General features: G+C 33.9%; 1 protein-coding gene across 4 annotated transcripts in view; it reads right to left on the bottom strand.

The window, feature by feature from the left end:
* LOC124353533 (protein lifeguard 1-like) overlaps nucleotides 1–22,898 on the bottom strand; it is a 91,518-nt gene that overhangs the window by 19,656 nt on the left and 48,964 nt on the right. For 3 of the 4 annotated variants that reach the window (XM_046803411.1, XM_046803410.1, XM_046803415.1), the window contains 3 exons: nucleotides 16,167–16,428; nucleotides 9,734–9,844; nucleotides 8,102–8,261 (listed from right to left, as the gene is read on the bottom strand). In XM_046803411.1, coding sequence (XP_046659367.1) covers nucleotides 8,102–8,261; nucleotides 9,734–9,844; nucleotides 16,167–16,428 — 533 coding nt within the window. Of the gene's footprint in view, nucleotides 1–1,727; nucleotides 2,939–8,101; nucleotides 8,262–9,733; nucleotides 9,845–16,166; nucleotides 16,429–22,898 lie in introns of those variants that run through there. The other variant, XM_046803414.1, reaches the window with a different exon arrangement.

Genomic DNA, 22,898 nt, shown 5'->3' with positions numbered 1-22,898 from the left:
GACCAAAGTCCAAAATCCTTCCTCGTGGATCTTGACAGGAGGCAGCCTCTATCCCCAACCTTACCCATCCTGAATATCTTATCACTCCAGGAAAAAGTGCAAAGGTCCTTTTAGGACTAATTCCAATTTCTCAGCGTCTTGCCCTACCAAAAATATCATGAACATATTTTCACAAGTCCTAACTCAATGTTCTTTTTACTGCTGGAAAGAAATCATCTTTCGAAACGGATTTTAATTCAACCACGTTTTTTATATCATTCATTTCTAGACAGACTAAGTCAGGAGAATTTAAACAGTATATTCAAATTAGGAAATATCCAGAAATCACATTCAGCAATATCAGATGAATGTGGTTGTAGCCTATGTATATATTTTCTGTCAAAACTGAATATGCCTCACCAATATCAATTTCTGTCTTATAGCTAATCCCATACTAATACATCAATAACAACAAGCTTGTTCAATGTTTTACTCTTTTAACTTTATGGGCTGCCAGGACAGAATTTACTTCCACTGTTACTGGCCATTTTAGAGCCAGTTGTACCACTCCTTAACTGTACATCAACTTTTTATAATAACAAAAAAATTTAAGGTGAATGTTTCTAAAACCTCACGTTTCTATCCATAAACCTCTAACACTTTCCTAATAGTCACTCAAAAAAATAATCTGGTTCTTTCCAAAATGGATTATATTTAGCTCTGGCAGTAAATGGTACTCTGGTACTAAATCCTATTGTATTATACCAATTATATATCTAGAGTAAACTAATCAGGGCCTATATGATGTATTAAAAGTAGTTAAGTTTCTATACTACTCATTAAGCGAAAACTATAAAACGTATCCACAAGGTCAACAAAAAAAACTAATTTTATTAACATCTAATGGATAGGCTGTTTTCAAAGTGACCTACCCCTTGACTTACACAATACTCCAATCAAGTGACTTGCACCTTGAAGGACACAATACCCCAGTCAAGTGACTTGCACCTCAAAGTACACAATATCCCAATCAAGTGACTTGCACCTCGGAAACCCCAGTCAAGTGACTTGCACCTCGAAGGACACAATACCCCAGTCAAGTGACTTGCACCTCGAAGGACAAAATACCCCAGTCAAGTGACTTGCACCTCGAAGGACAAAATACCCGTCAAGTGACTTGCACCTCGAAGGACACAATACCCCAGTCAAGTGACTTGCACCTCGAAGGACACAATACCCCAGTCAGGTGACTTGCACCTCGAAGGACACAATACCCCAGTCAAGTGACTTACACCTCGAAGGACAAAATACCCCAATCAAGTGACTTGCACCTCGAGGGACACAATACCCCAGTCAAGTGACTTGCACCTCGAAGGACACAATACCCCAGTCAAGTGACTTGCACCTCGAAGGACACAATACCCCAGTCAAGTGACTTGCACCTCGAAGGACAAAATACCCCAATCAAGTGACTTGCACCTCGAGGGACACAATACCCCAGTCAAGTGACTTACACCTCGAAGGACACAATACCCCAGTCAAGTGACTTGCACCTCGAAGGACACAATACCCCAGTCAAGTGATCTACCTAAGCATATGCCAGCTCGCAATACCTTTGTCATTTGAATACAATACATATAGCAAAATAATACCAGATAATTTTTAAAATGCCATATACACATAATAAACAATTAAAACCATTCTAATGTTATTAGGAAGAGTGTCAGGTCAAAAGTAAATACAAACACTACACGCAATCTTTTATTAATACAAAAAATAACACTACAGCAGATATATATATATATATAAATACAACGTGACCACATTATCAAGATTTCATCAGTACACAAAAAAGCTACTTTTTTAGCTGTTATGCAGCTGTCACATTATCAAGATTTCATCAGTTTACAAAAAAGCTACTTTTTTAGCTGTTATGTAGCTGTCACATTATCAAGATTTCATCAGTTCACAAAAAAGCTACTTTTTTAGCTGTTATGCAGCTGTCACATTATCAAGATTTCATCAGTTTACAAAAAAAGCTACTTTTTTAGCTGTTATGCAGCTGCGATCATCAACGAGAATCAAAGAGAAACAGAGTGGGCTTAAGGCATTAAAGTGGAAAGATGCTGTTTTATTGTACAATCAATATTACACTCTGCGGCACTCTTACAATCCAACTTCTCTTGCCATCGTTGTTAGACAAATTATGTGAGATATAATATGAAGTGTCCTCTTATAACATCAAGGTAAGAACAATATAAGTAGTTAAAATTATTTTACTCCCTCAACACAAGAAACTTAACTAGTATCATCAGTCTAAAACAAACACTACAGTCTTGTTTATTAACCGTAACATTAAAATTCTTAACCAGGATTAATTCACATAATAAACATGGATTATTCAACGACACCTCTGGGGCTTCATTGTAATTAAAATGAATGTAAAAAAAAAACAGGAAATCATAAAATAAATCTGTTGAAAATTGAAATAGAGGTAGGATACCTATGTTTCTTTATCCACATATAAACAAACAACAGACAGTCTTGATGTGAAAGCGCCATATTTACAGATACAGACAAGGCTTGTGGAATGTAGAGCCTAGTCTCTGGACGCCCCCAAGATGGTGAGGATGTACAGGAACAGGTTGACGATGTCCATGTAAAGGTTGAGGGAGGCAAAGACGTACTCCTCGGGTGAGATGGAATATTTGTGGTCACCCCCCATCATCATCTGGGTGTCGTACACGATATAGACGGAGAAGAGGAGGGCACCGAGCGAGGAGTACACGAGGATCATGGTCTTGCCGGGGAAAAACAAGCAGATAATACCGAACACCATGAGGATTACGACGGCAACAAAAAGTATCCCTCCGATGGCGGTGAAATCAATCTTGGTCTGGAATGCAAATATGGTGAGCGCAACAGTCACCACAAACGTGATCAGTGCGGCGTAGAAAACCTGCGGGGACAGACATTCTTGATTACACACCACTCCCAATACAGGACACTGGGATGGGGATTAAATATAGAAAGGAAAGGAAGGAAATAACTATGAAACCGATCATTTAACTTCAACAGATTTTACAATATTTCAAAAAGAGCTGTTTAAAACCACAATAAAATTATGTTCTTGCATAGTATCGGATTTTTAAATCCTTTGAAGGCAAGAATACATATACCAGACTTCCCAAGCTATCTGAATCCATAACAGTCATTGCTTATTTAATAATACTATACAAAGCTTATAAGATTTACAATAAACATCGTGATGACAAAAATTAAGCATGTAATGAATGAATTACTACTTATAAGAATATTCCTCTATACTTGCAAGTACCAAATGATACAAATTTGCATGTAGCAAATCCTTATATACCTTAACACGTGTAATAAATAACTTGTCTGTACTTTTAAATGTACATTCAATTACAATAAATACTGAAATGATATACTTTCCAAATGACACTTATTTTCATTTTACACAAACAATTCCGTGGTCATTTGGCATAGCTTACTTAATTCCAATACAAAATTCTGTTGTGTACCAATGTATTTAAAAAAAAATCCAATCTCGTAGTTAAAGCAAAATTTTTAAATGATTAATTTTGTCACAATAGCAAAAAATGTATGCATTGTAGGCTAACATTGGTGCAATAGAAATTCTAGAAAAATTTATATTGTTTTTCAAAAGGTTTTGAATGATTTTAGAGCCATCTTTACTCAGTTAAAAACTTTAGCCAGTAAATGTATACGTTCTTTTTAATGGACAAAGTCTATTCCAAAAACATTGTTCACATTCACTTATACTCATAACATTTTACAACATACAGAATACATTCTCTGCTTGCTAAATGTAATAATCGACTCATAGTTATTTAGCTTCAGGATATTGCCAGGGAAGGAGAAAAAGAATTAGAAGGTGAGATATTTCATTGAGAACTAATACTACCTATCAGAAGAATAAATAACCTTATGTTTGATAGCAGAATATTTTTAGTCTAAAATTAATAGAAGTAGTAATGCATATTATATATACTAACAAATATACTAATGATAATATGAGTGGGACAAAATATTTTTAAAAGACAGTGGTATATTTTATGGATATTAGGATAAAGATGTTTAAAATTGCCACATAAAATAGCACATTAATTATCTTGTAATGTATACCAGGATGGCCACTCAAACCTCTTTTCAAATTTCAACTTCCCAGTTTTTCAATAGTTTTCCGGGTTGAAAATTTCCGATTCTCTAGTCCACTTTTAAGCTAAATAAAAACTGTAATACTGTATTTAACCCTTACACTGAGTGGAAAGCAGAAGGTTTATCGTCACCAGCTGTACATGCAGCGGTGGTGCTTGTAAATGTCACGAAGCAGTGGTGGTCAAGCAAATTTTGTCGTTAGCGATATGCGAGAAATTCAATGACGATTCATTACTACCACCTATTTTAAACTCCTTTTTATCTCTGTCTTTCAATGAGTCGACATAACATCAAGTACACCTAATAACTTTCATTTCTATGCTTTTTGGAAAATATGTATCCAATTTGAAAAACTAAAGGGAACAAACAATTACCAAAACGGCACTACTATATGGGGTAGACTGCAGTCAAGCATTGAGGATCAGAGGTCTGACGTGCACAAACTTTCGGTACTAGACAACAATTTTGCCAGTACACAAGTTTGGTTTGGTACAAACCTTCTCCTTTTAAATAATAGAAAGGTAGCTTATAAAGTTAGTTTCCAGAATATATTCCATTTACATAAAAATGTATGGATATATATTTATGAAGTTGTAAGGTTGTACAACTACACAAAGTATGACGAATAAATAAAATAAAAATTAGCATTCTTCTGTCTACCGCCGAGCAGCTAATGACTGCGCATAGAATCAGTAGACAGTAGGTGATGACAAATACAGACATAAAAAATAAGAACTTAAATGAAAATATTATTTTTACATCAAGTTATTTTGTTAATATATGTTTCAAAATAGTTTTTGTACCCAAAGAAATACAAAAATATGTTTTGGCAATCAGTAATTTTCGAACTGCCGACCAATTCTCTGCTACAGAAGTTACCGAAGTGCGGTTAATTCACTATCTGTAGAATAAGTAGACTCCAGTACAGAACAGAACTTCCATAGTTGCCTCTAGAAATACGAGCACAATTACTGGGTCTGAAATATTTTGGGTTTGGCCTTTAAGACCTTCACCGTAGCGTAGAGATAAGGTGCTGCTTTCTAACCAACAGGTCATGAGTTCAATTCACAGGGAGGTCAATAAATATCTGTAACTGGGTTTGGACCATTTTTCCGTAAAAAAAAGATAATACAATAATAGAATCACCCCATGTGACATCACAACTACAAAGTAAATCAATACAAGAAAGGCGTGGTTCAAAACACAACATGTTTGTTAGATTATAGTCATGGACTACGAAACAACATGATGTATGGCTCCTCATATACGCTGAACTATTTGGTTTGAACGGTTCAAATATTGCCCTACCGATCGTCAAGTATGAGGGAAAGTTGTTCAGATTAATAGTTGATCAGAGAACTGATAAGATTTCTATAAGCCGTCATCCAGCTATGATGACAAAACTGATGTGCGTGGTTGATTCAGTCAGCTGACCGTCTGCATACTGCCGACAATTGTAAGTTATTTTTAGATTAGCAAGTAAAGTTGCGAGAGATTAGAGCAACTACATCGCATAATGTAAACAAGATAAGCAATTTTACTCGTGAGATCTGTCATAAGTACTTTTACTACAGCTATATGGCTGGTTGTTGCAGAAGTCTGGTCACACACGGCAGTGATGTTCAGGCAATGTTTATAATTGAAATTTTAATGGCCTACACTGCTCTTCAGTTCATGCAAACAGCTGACTGACCAACACAGATTGCAGCAACGGTCATGACAGGTCTTGGCCTGTTCAGACTAGCAACTTTTACTGTTGGACACAAAACTTAAACAACTTTTTGCCAGTGTAAATTCAACTAGTTCAGTCGAGGATTGGATATGACCATGATATCAAAACATAACATCACTTTTTTCTAACCTATGTAATCTGATCTCCAATCGGAAGCATCATGTCGCCCCAAACACCTCCTTCACGCCTTTACTTGTTGTCGCAAACACACTATTTCACTACTTTTCTTCTCCAGAAGATGTCTTATCATCTTATCAGGTCTGGTAAAAATTCAACTGATACTCTGGAGTCCTCAAAAAATCGGGTTACATCTCTTATCAAACTGTCAAACAGATGATACTATTCACCAAACTGAACTCTAGCTTCTTTATAGAGTAAAAACTGTACATTTTTGGTATGCACAATCTATCAAACAAACGCCTATTCAAAGTGCTCACTCAAGAAAATTCTTTCTGAGACCCATATCAGTGACTGAAAAACACAAAAAACGCTGTTTGTATCATGGCCACTAATGCTTTGCTGCTTTACCTCTTACAGCTATCACTTGTATAGTGGGCAAGGCACGAGACAATCGGTTGGCCAATTTTGATTGTCCAACGGATTGTTACGTGTTTGAAGGTTTTCCACGACACAAGTGTAGACACTAGTGGAGGCAAACCGGCGTCAGATGGGGCTAGTGATCATATGTAAATCTTCATTCACATTTTCACGGACCACGTTGTGTAAAATACAATGTACAATGTTTTGAGATTAAATATGTCCTGATTGAAGGAAGTGTCAAATTATTTCTTAATTTCATAAGTTTAACGAAACGGAAAAATTGTTTTTGAGATTTTTCCGGTTCTACAGGAAGATTCCTGGGTTTTCCTGGTCGGATGGCCACCCTGGTAACTCCATGACTCTTTAAATAAAAGAAAAAAAAAACAGTGGCAACAGCTTGGTTTTTCAGCAGCTGCATTTCTTGTTGCAACTGAAAACTTAATATACTTATGATATCAGCATTAAAATAGAGTGTTCTAGGAATTATCCTTACAAAGTACTTGAAATAGGGTAACAAACGTAAAGTAAAGTAGTCTAATTTTACTAGGCGAAGTTAGGGCTAAGAAGCCCTCTTTAACACTTAAAGATGTATATTTTGTATTATTATTGGAATCATTAAAAAAATATATGCAAGACAGACGTACTGTGTGGCACACAATAAATGTTTTCAGAAAAACTAACCGACTCATCCTCTTCTGAAGTTATGGCTTCAAAATTGAATGAGGTTGTTCTGATATATTTACATCTGCTTTACCCATCAGATTTCACTTCTCGAATTCCCACTTGTTCCCCAGTAACAGAATGAAAAAATGACTAACCAGAAAAAGATTATGTTCTAACGATGGTAAAATTTTGAGAAAAGAGTGCCTATTTTGTTGACTTTAAAAAATGATATTTGGAAGATACATAAAGAATAGACCAGCACTGAACAAATTAAATAGTCATAACTTAAGATTTACTAGTATAAAATATGTGCATACACGTACATAACAAAAACGTTTTTGAACTGATAACAGTAGTAGTTGTTCTTATTATATTAACTCCTGTTTTTTTACCTATTATATCGACTACTTTTTTTACTACATCATTACTAATGAACAATTTAACCAATTTAATTAAATCTAAAATATTTATTAAAAGTACATTTAATTAAGTACAATATACTAACCTTTAGACCTTTAGATCATAGATGAAGGTTGTGTGTGGATTATCCATATTTAATAAAATTATATTGTATTCCGCACATCATTACGTAACATTCCTTACATATAAAACAAACCTACATTTAAATGGTTAACAAAATGCATATATATTGGTTTAAAAAAGTTTTATATGACCTTATAAAAAATTAATTGCTTTCCTACTTTCAATTCGTTAAAAAAGTCAGAATAATTTATAGATTGAAATGATTATAGTGGTTTTATCAAAAATTTATATTAATTTCTATTTTTGTATGAACTACTGAGTGCACAGAGCTAAATTAACGATTTACATCATAATCTACCAATTTTTTATCTGGATGCGTCCGATACTAAGAATTCCGAGGCAACGCACACTTCACACTCACCTACACCTGCACACAAAGACTAAAGATCTACAATGTTAGTGAGCCAAGCCTCAAGTCTTGTCTCCCTCCACCGGACTCACCTCTTCCTTGCGATACATGGATGTGGCGCAGCCCAACAGGAAACTCTCCGCCAATGTGAAGATCCCGAGGCAGATGAAGTTCATGGGTGCCTTGCGCCGTACATCCCCGCAACATGCCAGCGTGATCATCGTGGCGAACATGAAAATCAGGGCGATCCACCTGCACACAAGTACCGTCAACAACAAATCCATTAGTACTAACTGGCAGTACCCAGCAGGGATCACTTCTGACTGGTTTATACCTTCCAGTTGAACCTACCACTGGGCACAGCAAAAAAGTCAGCCAGACACTAACAACGTGGGGAGGGAGGGGAAATAGCCTACCTGCTCCATTGGCAAAACGATGATGGATGCTCAGACGTTGAAATTAATAATATTGAAAGTTGATTGGAGGTTAAAAACAACGGAGGTTATGGTACTCTTACTGATAACCAAATTACATGTATTGCGACTTGTTGCGATAAACATGCTGATAAAAGACAGGATACTGACAAAGTAAAAACTGAAAATATCACTGTTATAAGCCATGCAAAAGCAGCATCTGGGCGAATTAATGTTTATTTCGAGCAACAAGAAGAGACAACATCGGCCGAGCTTCTCATAATAATTGTTAAAAAGGATGCGTGACCGTACGGCACGGAAATGGTATTCAAAGCTGACAAAACTCAAATTAATAAAATTCTTTCAGAAAAATTATACTGTATTATGCTTTATAATGACGTATATTTGTTTTTCCACTAAAATAATTGTGTTCTCTATTTTTTGAAAATTCTCCGTTTAACCCAATTTTTGTTATATCAGATCGGATGCAGTCCCGGCTAGTCAGAATTAACGAGGCTGCACTGTACAATGGAAAATAATTTTAAAATCTTGTATTTAAATTTTTAAATCAAATTTATTTACAGTCTATATATTTCAGTTTCTCATGAAAAATAGAATTTGAAAAAAATGCTCCACTATAGAACAAAATACCAATTGAAAGGGAAAATTAAACTAAACACAAATATAAAAAGATTTGGTTAATTTTATAAAAACTGTTAGTAAAGTTGTGTCGTTTTTAGAAAGCTACCATTTCAATTTTTTGTGTTGTTTGACAAACTTTAAACTAAACATCTAATTAATCTTACAAAATTGCTATAATTGTATTTTTTTCTTTTATTTTCTTTCATTATGTTCATTTTTATCACAAAAATGTATAATAAGTATGCAAAAATAATGGCGTTAAGAATTTTTACTGTGAACGTTCATAGGCATATAAAGACGCCAGCATTTTCCAGTCGTTTACGCAACGTAATATAAATTAACGTTGGTATTTCTCGTAGCTTTTCAAACATCCGTATATACGGACCAACTAAAAGGGTAAAGGAAGATGAAAATCAATGTAACAATAAAACTAACAAGTTTAACTTTAGAAAATATACAATATGTCCTTTACTTGCATAAGTGAAAAAATTTACATCCCAATAAAAATCGAAGATCTTGCTTCTTGGATTATATTTTATATTAATTGCAAAGCATACATGGTCATTAATCTACGACTATCTTCATGTTTTCTGTCCACCCCAGATCTATACATCGCTAACTATAGTTTTGAGATATATATCAGAAGAGTAGTTCTATAAGTATACTTGCCATAATCCAGGGTGCTGTCTGACGTAAATTTGGGTTCCTTGGTGAAATGTGAAAAGTGCAACGATGGCAACTGTGACACCAATCTGACACATCAAGATCCCGTACACCTTCCTGTAACATATTAATTTGATCAGATTATAGACATATCACACAGTTATTTTGTGAAATGTGAAAAGTGCAACGATGGCAACTGTGACACCAATCTGACACATCAAGATCCCGTACACCTTCCTGTAACATATTAATTTGATCAGATTATAGACATATCATACAGTTATTTTGTGAAATGTGAAAAGTGCAACGATGGCAACTGTGACACCAATCTGACACATCAAGATCCCATACACCTTCCTGTAACATATTAATTTGATCAGATTATAGACATATCATACAGTTATTTTGTGAAATGTGAAAAGTGCAACGATGGCAACTGTGACACCAATCTGACACCTCAATATCCCATACACCTTCCTGTAACATATTAATTTGATCAGATTATAGACATATCACACAGTTATTTGTAAAATGTGAATAGTGCAATGATGGCAACTGTGACACCAATCTGACACATCAAGATCCCATACACCTTCCTGTAACATATCAATTTGATCAGATTATAGACATATCATACAGTTATTTTGTGAAATGTGAAAAGTGCAACGATGGCAACTGTGACACCAATCTGACACATCAAGATCCCATACACCTTCCTGTAACATATCAATTTGATCAGATTATAGACATATCACACAGTTATTTTGTGAAATGTGAAAAGTGCAACGATGGCAACTGTGACACCAATCTAACACATCAAGATCCCATACACCTTCCTGTAACATATTAATTTGATCAGATAATAGACATATCATACAGTTATTTTGTGAAATGTGAAAAGTGCAACGATGGCAACTGTGACACCAATCTGACACATCAAGATCCCATACACCTTCCTATAACATATCAATTTGATCAGATTATAGACATATCACACAGTTATTTTGTGAAATGTGAAAAGTGCAACGATGGCAACTGTGACACCAATCTGACACATCAAGATCCCATACACCTTCCTGTAACATATCAATTTGATCAGATTATAGACATATCACACAGTTATTTTGTGAAATGTGAAAAGTGCAACGATGGCAACTGTGACACCAATCTGACACATCAAGATCCCATACACCTTCCTGTAACATATCAATTTGATCAGATTATAGACATATCACACAGTTATTTGTGAAAAGTGCAACGATGGCAACTGTGACACCAATCTGACACATCAAGATCCCATACACCTTCCTGTAACATATCAATTTGATCAGATTATAGACATATCACACAGTTATTTTGTGAAATGTGAAAAGTGCAACGATGGCAACTGTGACACCAATCTGACACATCAAGATCCCATACACCTTCTTGTAACATATTAATTTGATCAGATTATAGACATATCACACAGTTATTTTGTGAAATGTGAATAGTGCAATGATGGCGACTTTGACACCAATCTGACACATCAAGATCCCGTACACCTTCCTGTAACATATTAATTTGATCAGATTATAGACATATCACACAGTTATTTTGTGAAATGTGAATAGTGCAACGATGGCAACTGTGACACCAATCTGACACATCAAGATCCCGTACACCTTCCTGTAACATATTAATTTGATCAGATTATAGACATATCACACAGTTATTTTGTGAAATGTGAAAAGTGCAACGATGGCAACTGTGACACCAATCTGACACATCAAGATCCCGTACACCTTCCTGTAACATATTAATTTGATCAGATTATAGACATATCACACAGTTATTTTGTGAAATGTGAAAAGTGCAACAATGGCAACTGTGACACCAATCTGACACATCAAGATCCCATACACCTTCCTGTAACATATCAATTTGATCAGATTATAGACATATCACACAGTTATTTTGTGAAATGTGAAAAGTGCAACGATGGCAACTGTGACACCAATCTGACACACAAGATCCCATTACACCTTTCTGGAATATATCAATTTGATCAGATTATAGACATATCACACAGTTATTTTGTGAAATGTGAAAAGTGCAACGATGGCAACTGTGACACCAATCTGACACATCAAGATCCCATACACCTTTCTGGAACATATTCATTTTGATCAGATTATAGACAATATCATACAGTTATTTTGTGAAATATGAAAAGTGCAATGATGGCAACTTTGATATCAATCTGATACACTCAAGATCCCATACACCTTAATGTAAACATATCAATTTGATCAGATTATAGACATATCACACAGTTATTTTGTGAAATGTGAAAAGTGCAACGATGGCAAACTGTGACACCAATCTGACACATCAAGATCCCATACACCTTTCTGGAACATATCAATTTGATCAGATTATAGACGATATCATACAGTTTATTTTGTGAAATATGAAAAGTGCAATGATGGCAACTTTGATATCAATCTGATACATCAAGATCCCATACACCTTAATGTAACATATCAATTTTGATCAGATTATAGAATATCACAGAGTTATTTTGTGAAATGTGAAAAGTGCAACGATGGCAACTGTGGACACCAATCTGACACATCATGATCCCATACACCTTTCTGGAAACATATCAATTTGATCAGATTATAGACATATCATACAGTTATTTTGTGAAATATGAAAAGTGCAATGATGGCAACTTTGATATCAATCTGATACATCAAGATCCCATACACCTTAATGTAACATTTCAATTTGATCAGATTATAGACATATCACACAGTTATTTTGTGAAATGTGAAAAGTGCAACGATGGCAACTGTGACCACCAATCTGACACATCAAGATCCCTACACCTTTCTGGAACATATCAATTTGATCAGATTATAGACATATCATACAGTTATTTTGTGAAATATGAAAAGTGCAATGATGGCAACTTTGATATCAATCTGAAACATCAAGATCCCATACACCTTAATGTAACATATCAATTTGATCAGATTATAGACATATCACACAGTTATTTTGTGAAATGTGAAAAGTGCAACGATGGCAACTGTGACACCAATCTGACACATCAAGATCCCATACACCTTTCTGGAATATATCAATTTGATCAGATTATAGACATATCACACAGTTATTTTGTGAAATGTGAAAAGTTGCAACGATGGCAACTGTGACACCAATCTGACACATCAAGATCCCATACACCTTTCTGGAACATATCAATTTGATCAGATTATAGACATATCATACAGTTATTTTGTGAAATATGAAAAGTGCAATGATGGCAACTTTGATATCAATCTGATACATCAAGATCCCATACACCTTAAATGTAACATATCAATTTGATCAGATTATAGACATATCACACAAGTTATTTTGTGAAATGTGAAAAGTGCAACGATGGCAACTGTGACACCAATCTGACACATCAAGATCCCATACACCTTTCTGGAACATATCAATTTGATCAGATTATTAGACATATCATACAGTTATTTTGTGAAATATGAAAAAGTGCAATGATGGCAACTTTGATATCAATCTGATACATCAAGATCCCATACACCTTAATGTAACATATCAATTTGATCAGATTATAGACATATCACAGAGTTATTTTGTGAAATGTGAAAAGTGCAACGATGGCAACTGTGACACCAATCTGACACATCAAGATCCCATACACCTTTCTGGAACATATCAATTTGATCAGTATTATAGACATATCATACAGTTATTTGTGAAATATGAAAAGTGCAATGATGGCAACTTTGATATCAATCTGATACATCAAGATCCCATACACCTTAATGTAACATATCAATTTGATCAGATTATAGGACATATCACACAGTTATTTTGTGAAATGTGAAAAGTGCAACGATGGCAACTGTGACACCAAATCTGACACATCAAGATCCCATACACCTTTCTGGAAATATCAATTTGATCAGATTATAGACATATCACACAGTTATTTTGTGAAATGTGAATAGTGCAACGATGGCAACTGTGACACCAATCTGACACATCAAGATCCCGTACACCTTCCTGTAACATATTAATTTGATCAGATTATAGACATATCACACAGTTATTTTGTGAAATGTGAAAAGTGCAACGATGGCAACTGTGACACCAATCTGACACATCAGATCCCGTACACCTTCTGTAACATATTAATTTGATCAGATTATAGACATATCACACAGTTATTTTGTGAAATGTGAAAAGTGCAACAATGGCAACTGTGACACCAATCTGACACATCAAGATCCCATACACCTTCCTGTAACATATCAATTTGATCAGATTATAGACATATCACACAGTTATTTTGTGAAATGTGAAAGTGCAACGATGGCAACTGTGACACCAATCTGACACATCAAGATCCCATTACACCTTCTGGAACATATCAATTTGATCAGATTATATAGACATATCATACAGTTATTTTGTGAAATATGAAAAGTGCAATGATGGCAACTTTGATATCAATCTGATACATCAAGATCCCATACACCTTCCTGTAACATATTAATTTGATCAGATTATAGACATATCACACAGTTATTTGTAAATGTGAATAGTGCAATGATGGCAACTGTGACACCAATCTGACACATCAAGATCCCATACACCTTCCTGTAACATATCAATTTGATCAGATTATAGACATATCATACAGTTATTTTGTGAAATGTGAATAGTGCAATGATGGCGACTTTGATAACAATCTGATACATCAAGATCCGAGACACCTTCCTGTGACGTATTAATTTGATCAGTTTAAAGAAATATTGAATAATGTTATTTAACTTTAATTCATTCATAATATTTAACACACTGAATATTCTCAGACTCAAAAACTTTAACATCTCAACAATTTGAAGACCTGACATTATTTTTAAGTTGTGCTAAATTTCTTCATGCCAATTTAATTGGTAGATAACTTATGAACACCAAGCTGAAAACAGATATTTGGATGATGTGAAGAAGAATATTTAACTTCATTGGTTAGAACTAAATAACATGTTAACAAAATTTAAGGACACTACAGGTAAGTCTATATTTATAGAAACAATACAAAAATAAAATATATATTTATATTACATACAAAATTGTTATATGTTCTAATTTTAAAATCAAATTGTAATATTGCATAGCCTTTAAACAAAATTAAAATAAATTTACAATGGCAATTATGTTGGCACATGCCTAGATTTATCCTGCATAATCATACCAAATTTTAAATCAGTACAATGATAATATGAAACAATTCCTTTCTAATTATTTGACATATTAATAATAGACATATGTTAATAGATCTAAAATTCACAAAAATGTATGAATCTTGAATCTAACAGTCAATTAACACCAAGGCAACACAGGTTTTTCCAAGGAAGATCAACTACCTCAGCCATTGTCCAACTTTTGCAGGCTGTGTTAGGCCATCTTGAAAACAGATCTATAGCTTCAACAATACTGTTGGATTTAAGCAAATCCTTTAACTGCCTAGGACACAGTCTCATAACAAATAAATTAAAATATCTTGAGGTAAACTGAAAAACACTAAATAGTTTAATAGTTATTTATCTGGCCAAACACAACTGGTTGAACTAACCTACAAGAGCAAAAACACCAAAATCAAAGTCAAATCTAATCCACTGGAATTGAAAAGAAGTGTACTTCAAGACTCAATGTTGTGGACCAATCCTTTTCATACTTTTTACAAACAACCTCCCTGTCTTTCTGCTCAACTATTGTCAAACGGTTTTATATGCAGATGATACAGCTCTTATTCTTGGTAACAGAAACAAAGATCAGCTTGAAATTCAGTTTTATTTCCTTTGAAATAACAAAGCAATACTGTTGCATGAATGATCTGATCAAAATGAAATTGTTTGTTTTGTAAAAAAATACTGTATATGCACTTGCATTTGAACTGTGATTTACTGCTTCATAAAAATATGACTCCATTGCTTTTCTCCATGAAAACGTAAATAAAGGATTGATGATTGATTGAAGTGATTCGACTCACCATTGTGCCAAAACATACTTGTTTAATGTTAACAATGTATGATGTAATGATGTTATAAACTAAAAACAACTGTTGGCAAAATATTGCACCAGGCACTTTTAGCACAGTAGCCAATGGCAATAGATTATCACTATGTATATTTTGTGTAGATTCTGCATTGGCAAAATATTGTCACCTGGTTCTTAAAGGGTTAAAATGATTAATGTGGAGGATTTACTAAACCTTTGTAGAGTAATTAAACTAGTAGTAGGCAATCTATTTCTTAAAGGAATATTACTCCTGAACGAAGAACGGAGGAGATATTAAACTCCAAGAGATAAATTGAGTTTTTTGGTCTCACAATTCTGCTCAAGACTCACGCACCTGATGAAGCCCATCCGAATGGACTTGTCAGAGAAGCCAAAGTCGGCATTGCCGTAGCCATTCTCTGCGTTGTTCATATCGCTCGGGGGTGGCAAATGGAAGGCAGGTGGTGCGGGAAATCCTCCAGGGGGAGCCCCGCCGTACGGGGGTGGGTAGCCGGAGCCGGGCGGGGGTTGGAAGCCCGGTGGATAGCCGGGTTGTTGAGGGTAACCTCCTTGGGGATAGCCTCCTCCTCCTGGGAAGAAACCTGCTGGTGGTGGAGCTGAAACAGAAAAAATATGTTAGATTAAACAGTTCAATCCTAATCAATTAATCACACTTTTAGTCATTTTATTACATAGAAGATGGTCATATATGAAATTTATAGCCTTTATATAAAGAGGAATTCCTCCCATTCAGTGATGTATTCTTCACCTCCCTAACTTGTGTTAGATTAAAAGTTCAGAACCTCGTACGAAATTAATACACTCTGGATGTAAAATTTTTGTGATTTATGAATTACTTATATTTTGACCCAAACTGCACTGAACAATTTCTGAGACCTGTCTTATTTGATAAACGACTCTGTAGATGATTTCAACTACACTGAGTTATCCATCATTCTAAACCAAACTCAGAAATAATCTGCATAATTAGTCATCTGTTGCAGATTATCATTCCACTTATGAACACTTGTGTCAGATAAACTAATTTATTGGAGCTATTTATCTATCTTGACACCATTGTTGGTATATAAATTAAAATTAGCAATAATACAAAGCAGTTAGTTCTATAAACACACACAAAAATCAACGAAATCCAATATCAGCATTTATACAGAGAATTGCAATTTTATATTCTGTTTCTCCGAATTAGAAATACATTTCTCTATATAATTTTGAAACGTAGAATCTATATAAATAATATTAAAATACAACATACTAAAACTTCAAAGCCAAACGTTTCATAAATTACATTTAGGTTAACTGTACTGTACAATGGCCATAAAACTATCAGTTTTCTGTTGAAAAACATTGCAGTATGTTTACGGCCGTAGAGCACAGTTTTCTGTTGAAAAAAACATTGCAGTATGTTTATGGTTGTAGAGCACAGTTTTCTGTTGAAAAACTTTTCAGTATGTTTATGGCTGTAAAGCACAATTTTCTTTTGAAAAACATTGTAGTACGTTGACGGTTGTAGAGCAGTTTTCTGTTGAAAAACATTTCACAGTTTTCTGTTGAAAAACTTTTCAGTATGTTTATGGCTGTAAAGCACAATTTTCTTTTGAAAAACATTGTAGTACGTTGACGGTTGTAGAGCAGTTTTCTGTTGAAAAAACTTTTCAGTATGTTTATGGCTGTAAAGCACAATTTTCTTTTGAAAAATATTGTAGTACGTTGACGGTTGTAGAGCACAGTTTTCTGTTGAAAAACTTTTCAGTATGTTTATGGCTGTAAAGCACAATTTTCTTTTGAAAAACATTGCAGTATGTTTACGGCCGTAGAGCACAGTTTTCTGTTGAAAAAAACATTGCAGTATGTTTATGGTTGTAGAGCACAGTTTTCTGTTGAAAAACTTTTCAGTATGTTTATGGCTGTAAAGCACAATTTTCTTTTGAAAAACATTGTAGTACGTTGACGGTTGTAGAGCAGTTTTCTGTTGAAAAGCATTTCAGTATATTGATGGCTTCAGATGGCTGATGGTACATCTCTTTTTACAAATGACAATTTTATATATAGCAATACTGTTTTAAAGGCAAATCTAAGCATACTCAATTCATAAGACAAAGATTTTTACTTACTTTATTATACATAATACATATCTTAAATGGAAGTATATTTTACATAAAGCCTTCGAAAAAAGACCCCCATTGCTTATTTTACACAGTATTTTTTGCGTTCAGTATTAAAAAAAACTTTAATGTGTTTATAAATCTACCATACACGTTTATAAATTTTCCACGTTTAAACTATAGGGAAAAAAGTTATTTATATTTGTCATGGACAGTTGAAAACAAATAACGCAACAAATTTTATCGTCAAGATTGCATTGTAGCTTTTATAACGTTGCTTTCAAAGATATTTATATACTAAAATCCATACACATATTATATGTTTATTTCAACACTTTTCTACATAATGATTTGCTATATATAGCAATTTCCTTCATATACACATACAAAACATACATATGTTAAACTTAAACTATTTTTAATGTGATAAACAAATTATCTATAATTTACCAAGCATTATCTTTTTTTATTAAATGCGTGTTTTCAAAATTTTAAATTTCTTATTTCTCAGTTCATACCTTTTTTATATCATCAAATAATTTGGTATATTTCATACAACAATAATTTAAACTTTACACCTAACAAAATATCAAACATCACTAATTAATTTAAACTTTACACCTAACAAAATATCAAACATCACTAATTAATTTAAACTCTACACTTAACAAAATATCAAACATCACTAATAAGTTTAAATAAAAAAAATATGTTTAATGAATATTGTGAAATAAAATTTCTACAAAAAGGTAAAAAAAAAACATCCAGTCAGGGGATGTAATAACCATATGTTTAACAAAAAAAATACATGTCTGTAAAATCAACACATTTTACTACAGTTTCACAGTTTTATGTTAGGCCTACTACTGTGTTTATTAAAGTTATTCGATATCAGCAAAGAATTATATCAACTCAATTACTCAATTCAATTAACATGACAATACACTTGCATATCCTTTGTTTGCTGATTGATATATTAATAAGGCCATTGTTTTCTGGTTTGCACTAAAGGCCCACACATTATCTGCTGGTTCTCTCACAAACAGAGTACAGGTGAAATATTTTTAGACTGATTTCATTAGCCTTACAGTAGTTCTGAGAAAGCCATTTAAATTAACCCTTTTAATTTTATATATCTCCTGTCACCAACTATATTGAAGCAGTATAAGTTAATCACGAACATACTTATAGGCCTACATTCAATTCAGTCGTAAAATCTCTACTATACAATAAATAAGGTTTAGATTTCTTTAGACGAGTAGAGTTTCACTGAACCGTATTTCATTATAAGGTTTCAATGAAAAGCAATCAATATGAAAAATTAATGAAATAGAATAATGGTGAACAATGAATGAAATCCGTATTTTTCCGTATGAAATACATTAATAGATTTCTATAGGTAACTAAATCTAAGTTCCACTGAACCAATTTTAACAACCACTGACGTTATTGAACACATGTCACTTCGCATGATAAGAAAAATATGAAAGTAGCATTAAGGTTTTTGGTGGGAAAAAACATATAAATGTATTTTTTGTAACTACTGCATTATCAGTGAGAGCAATTGGACCAGTTTATGCGCTGATGTTTAATGGTTTGACATGGTCATGGCCAACATCACTAATAATGTAGACCATTGGCAGGAGTCCAAATTGACCAATTTAAACACTAGTCTAAACTGCACAATTTGACAATGTAATGCGGGCATTTAAATATGTGGCTCTTGGGTAATTCAAGATGGCCAAGATGTAAGTATTTAATTTAAACACTGTAATTAAAAGAAGTAATAAAATGCATTACAATATTGCCTTTTACACTGTACCAATACCAAATATTTACAGTTCTTTTTGTTTATTTGTTGTATTTTTTATAACTGAACAATGGCAAATGTCCGGAAGAATCATGTTTCATTCACAATCCTTCCATTGTCATAAACAAACTTCAAATAAAGGAGGACAGAAATACTCTCTAATTCCTGTGATTGAGAGAGAATTGTTCTAATAAGTGTGCACCACAGTGAATCATATAAATAACAACCAAACATTCAGTCAAGTTTTAGTTACACAGGACCAAACTGACCCCCCAGCCCCTTTTTAATTTACTTTCATGAATAATAGGAATATATTGTAAAATCAAATATTCCTGCACTCTGATCCACCATGTATCTTACTCTAAACGGCCCAAACCTGCCCACCCCTTGAAGAGAGATAGACTCAAATAATTCATTAGCAATTCTAATCAGAAGAAATGTTTAATTTATATCGCCAAACATTTTAATTCAAGTTATATAAAATGTTATAAATTAGTTAATTCACTAATAGGTTGAACAAATATTTATTAATTGCTGAACATTAGCAAAGCCCATCAATTGATGAGCCTGAAAAATTTCATTTCGTCTGTCTATCTGCACGATAACTATCAAGGTACTCTCAAATAATTCGGACCACTCGGTCCATATGCTGAGAGAATGGAACTCGCTTTATAAAGTTCTAAAATCACGTTACAGAGCTTCACACTGGTTTTGTCACCGGACTTTGTACAGCTGTAACACGGTGTGTTCTGCCTATGCAGTGATTGTGTAACAGTCCCAGGAACAGAACACTAACTTGATGATGTAACAGTTTTTCTAAGACCCGACCTCTCCCAGCAGTGTAGGACACACAGACACTTCAGACCCATGTGTGGGATGGCCTTCAACACTCGAGAAGTGCTGGCAGTGCATAGCACTTTTTACAGAGCACTGTGAGAGACCAAATATATTTTATTAAATACCGTTCCTACTGCTTCAAGCAGACAAAATATCATTACCTAATTCGGAATCATTTAATATAATGATATTCTATAAAAAAGACTTGTATTTAACTACCAACTTAACACTCTCAGCCCCAGTGAAGATTTGATAGTAGAGTGCTGTAGATGTCTGGAGTTGAAAGTGTTAATGTTAATTCTGAACAAATTGCTACAGCAGTAGAGTTCCTACTGCCTTAGACAGACAAAATATCATTAGATAAATCAGAATCATTTAATATAATGATATTCTATAAAAAAGACTTGTATTTAACTACCAACTTAACACTCTCAGCCCCAGTAAAGATTAGATAGTACAGTGTCGTAAATGACTGGAGTTGAAAGTGTTAACGTTAATTCTGGAGAAATTGCTACAGCAGTACAATGTGGAACTTTCTAGATAAACGATTATATAATAGCCCAACTTGTTATGTTTTAATTTGTTCAATTAACTTCCCACTAACTCCCACGCAAAGAGTACACGTGTTGTTCCAGAATAACAATTAAATTCCAATATCAACTCTCCCCTCTTGAGATTAAACCGTAGTACTGAACATTAGCTTAGTTATTGAAACACATCATACATACAGTGGTCTGTAAAATTAATCATCTAAATGTAGCTATTAATATTCAATATTTTACTATCGTTGCTTGATTCAATATTCATTACTACATAGGCTATAGCTTCATTTACATTCAATTAATAATAAAACAGTTTTAATGTAGAGGCAATACGTAAAGCTGAAAGTATTCCGTTTATCTCTCTGTGTTGAGAGATGATGGCTGTATATTAATCACGATAGTAAAATAACATTGCCGCATTCCTACGCAGTGTCACCATAACCTCTAAATTTTAGAATAGTTGAATATTAGCTACTTAAAACCTAGCACAAAATATCAAAACACTTAAAAACCGTGTTATTGTAGGTCACTCACAATTCAAAGCACTCTTGTTTTCAAAATGGAAGGCAACCTGTAGCAGTGGTAAGTCTCAAAATGAATAAGAGGAAATTACCACAGAAAAACAACACTTAGCCACAACTACTACTAGCTAAAGTAGCACATGGGACTGTTAGGCACGGCAGTTGGCTCACTAATGTCCTCCTGCCTTATCAGTGACTGAGTCATGACAGTCTCTCTGTATATCACAGCTTCTAATGTCGTCAGCTGATGCTAGTCTAGTACTATGAATCATAACCAGCAGATCAGAAATGATTATTTGTTATTAACCACCACTTATCTTCACTGATATTGTTATTGATAACGGTTACTCTGAATAATTTAAGAAGACTATAAAGAGATAAACGTTTACAGACCTCAACCAAGTGTTTAAATAACACTTCCTAATTCACAATTTTTGTCACAGAATACTCAAATTCAAAAAAACTTTATTCAACAAAAATTTTTTTTTACATTTTATCATTCCCCATGTGCACTCGCACGTGCGGGGTTATTATAATTTAATTATTATACACTTTATTCTATATGGCTATATATGCAGTCTTTGTTGTACCACCATCTCCCTGTATTTTATAAGCAATATAATTTGATAACAACAAACTATACATATACAGGGTGTCAATTAAGTATGGAACCTCTTTTTTTAATTTTTGAACCATAATAGAAAGAAATACCAAAGTTCACACATGCTTACTGGTGATAGTAACGCACACATCTGCCCAATTACCGACCGGATAATCCCTTTGGGGGACGGTCCACAAGGAGTCAGACAAAATTCTTAAATAGCAGCATAGGTCAAGTTTGGTATCAAATTAAAGGTCTCACTTAGCAGAGTACAATGCCGCAAACCGGACTTAAAAAGGTGGATTCATTCAGTAGTTATAGCTATTTGAAGTTTAAAACAATTGAAACAATGTAAATTATTAAGTATTACAAGTAAACACCAATTTTTAAGTACCTGTGATCAAAGTAAGTGTTTAAAATGTTCCCCTCCCATCATCTGACAATGTAGTAATCGAAGCCAGGAATCAATAATTATTACCAATAACACAACTACTGTTAGAATGTGAAAGTGGCAGATTGAGTCATACACAGCATCCACAGAAACTTAACGTTTGGGGCAGGTATTATAGGAAATCAAATTATGGGCCCATTATTTATCAATGGTAATTTAAATGGTGGACTCCTATCTAGCAATGCTCCAAAATGAGATA

This window comes from Homalodisca vitripennis, chromosome 2 (assembly GCF_021130785.1).
Source record: "Homalodisca vitripennis isolate AUS2020 chromosome 2, UT_GWSS_2.1, whole genome shotgun sequence".
Classification (NCBI taxonomy): domain Eukaryota; kingdom Metazoa; phylum Arthropoda; class Insecta; order Hemiptera; family Cicadellidae; genus Homalodisca; species Homalodisca vitripennis.
This window is presented reverse-complemented; position numbering and strand designations above follow the sequence as displayed.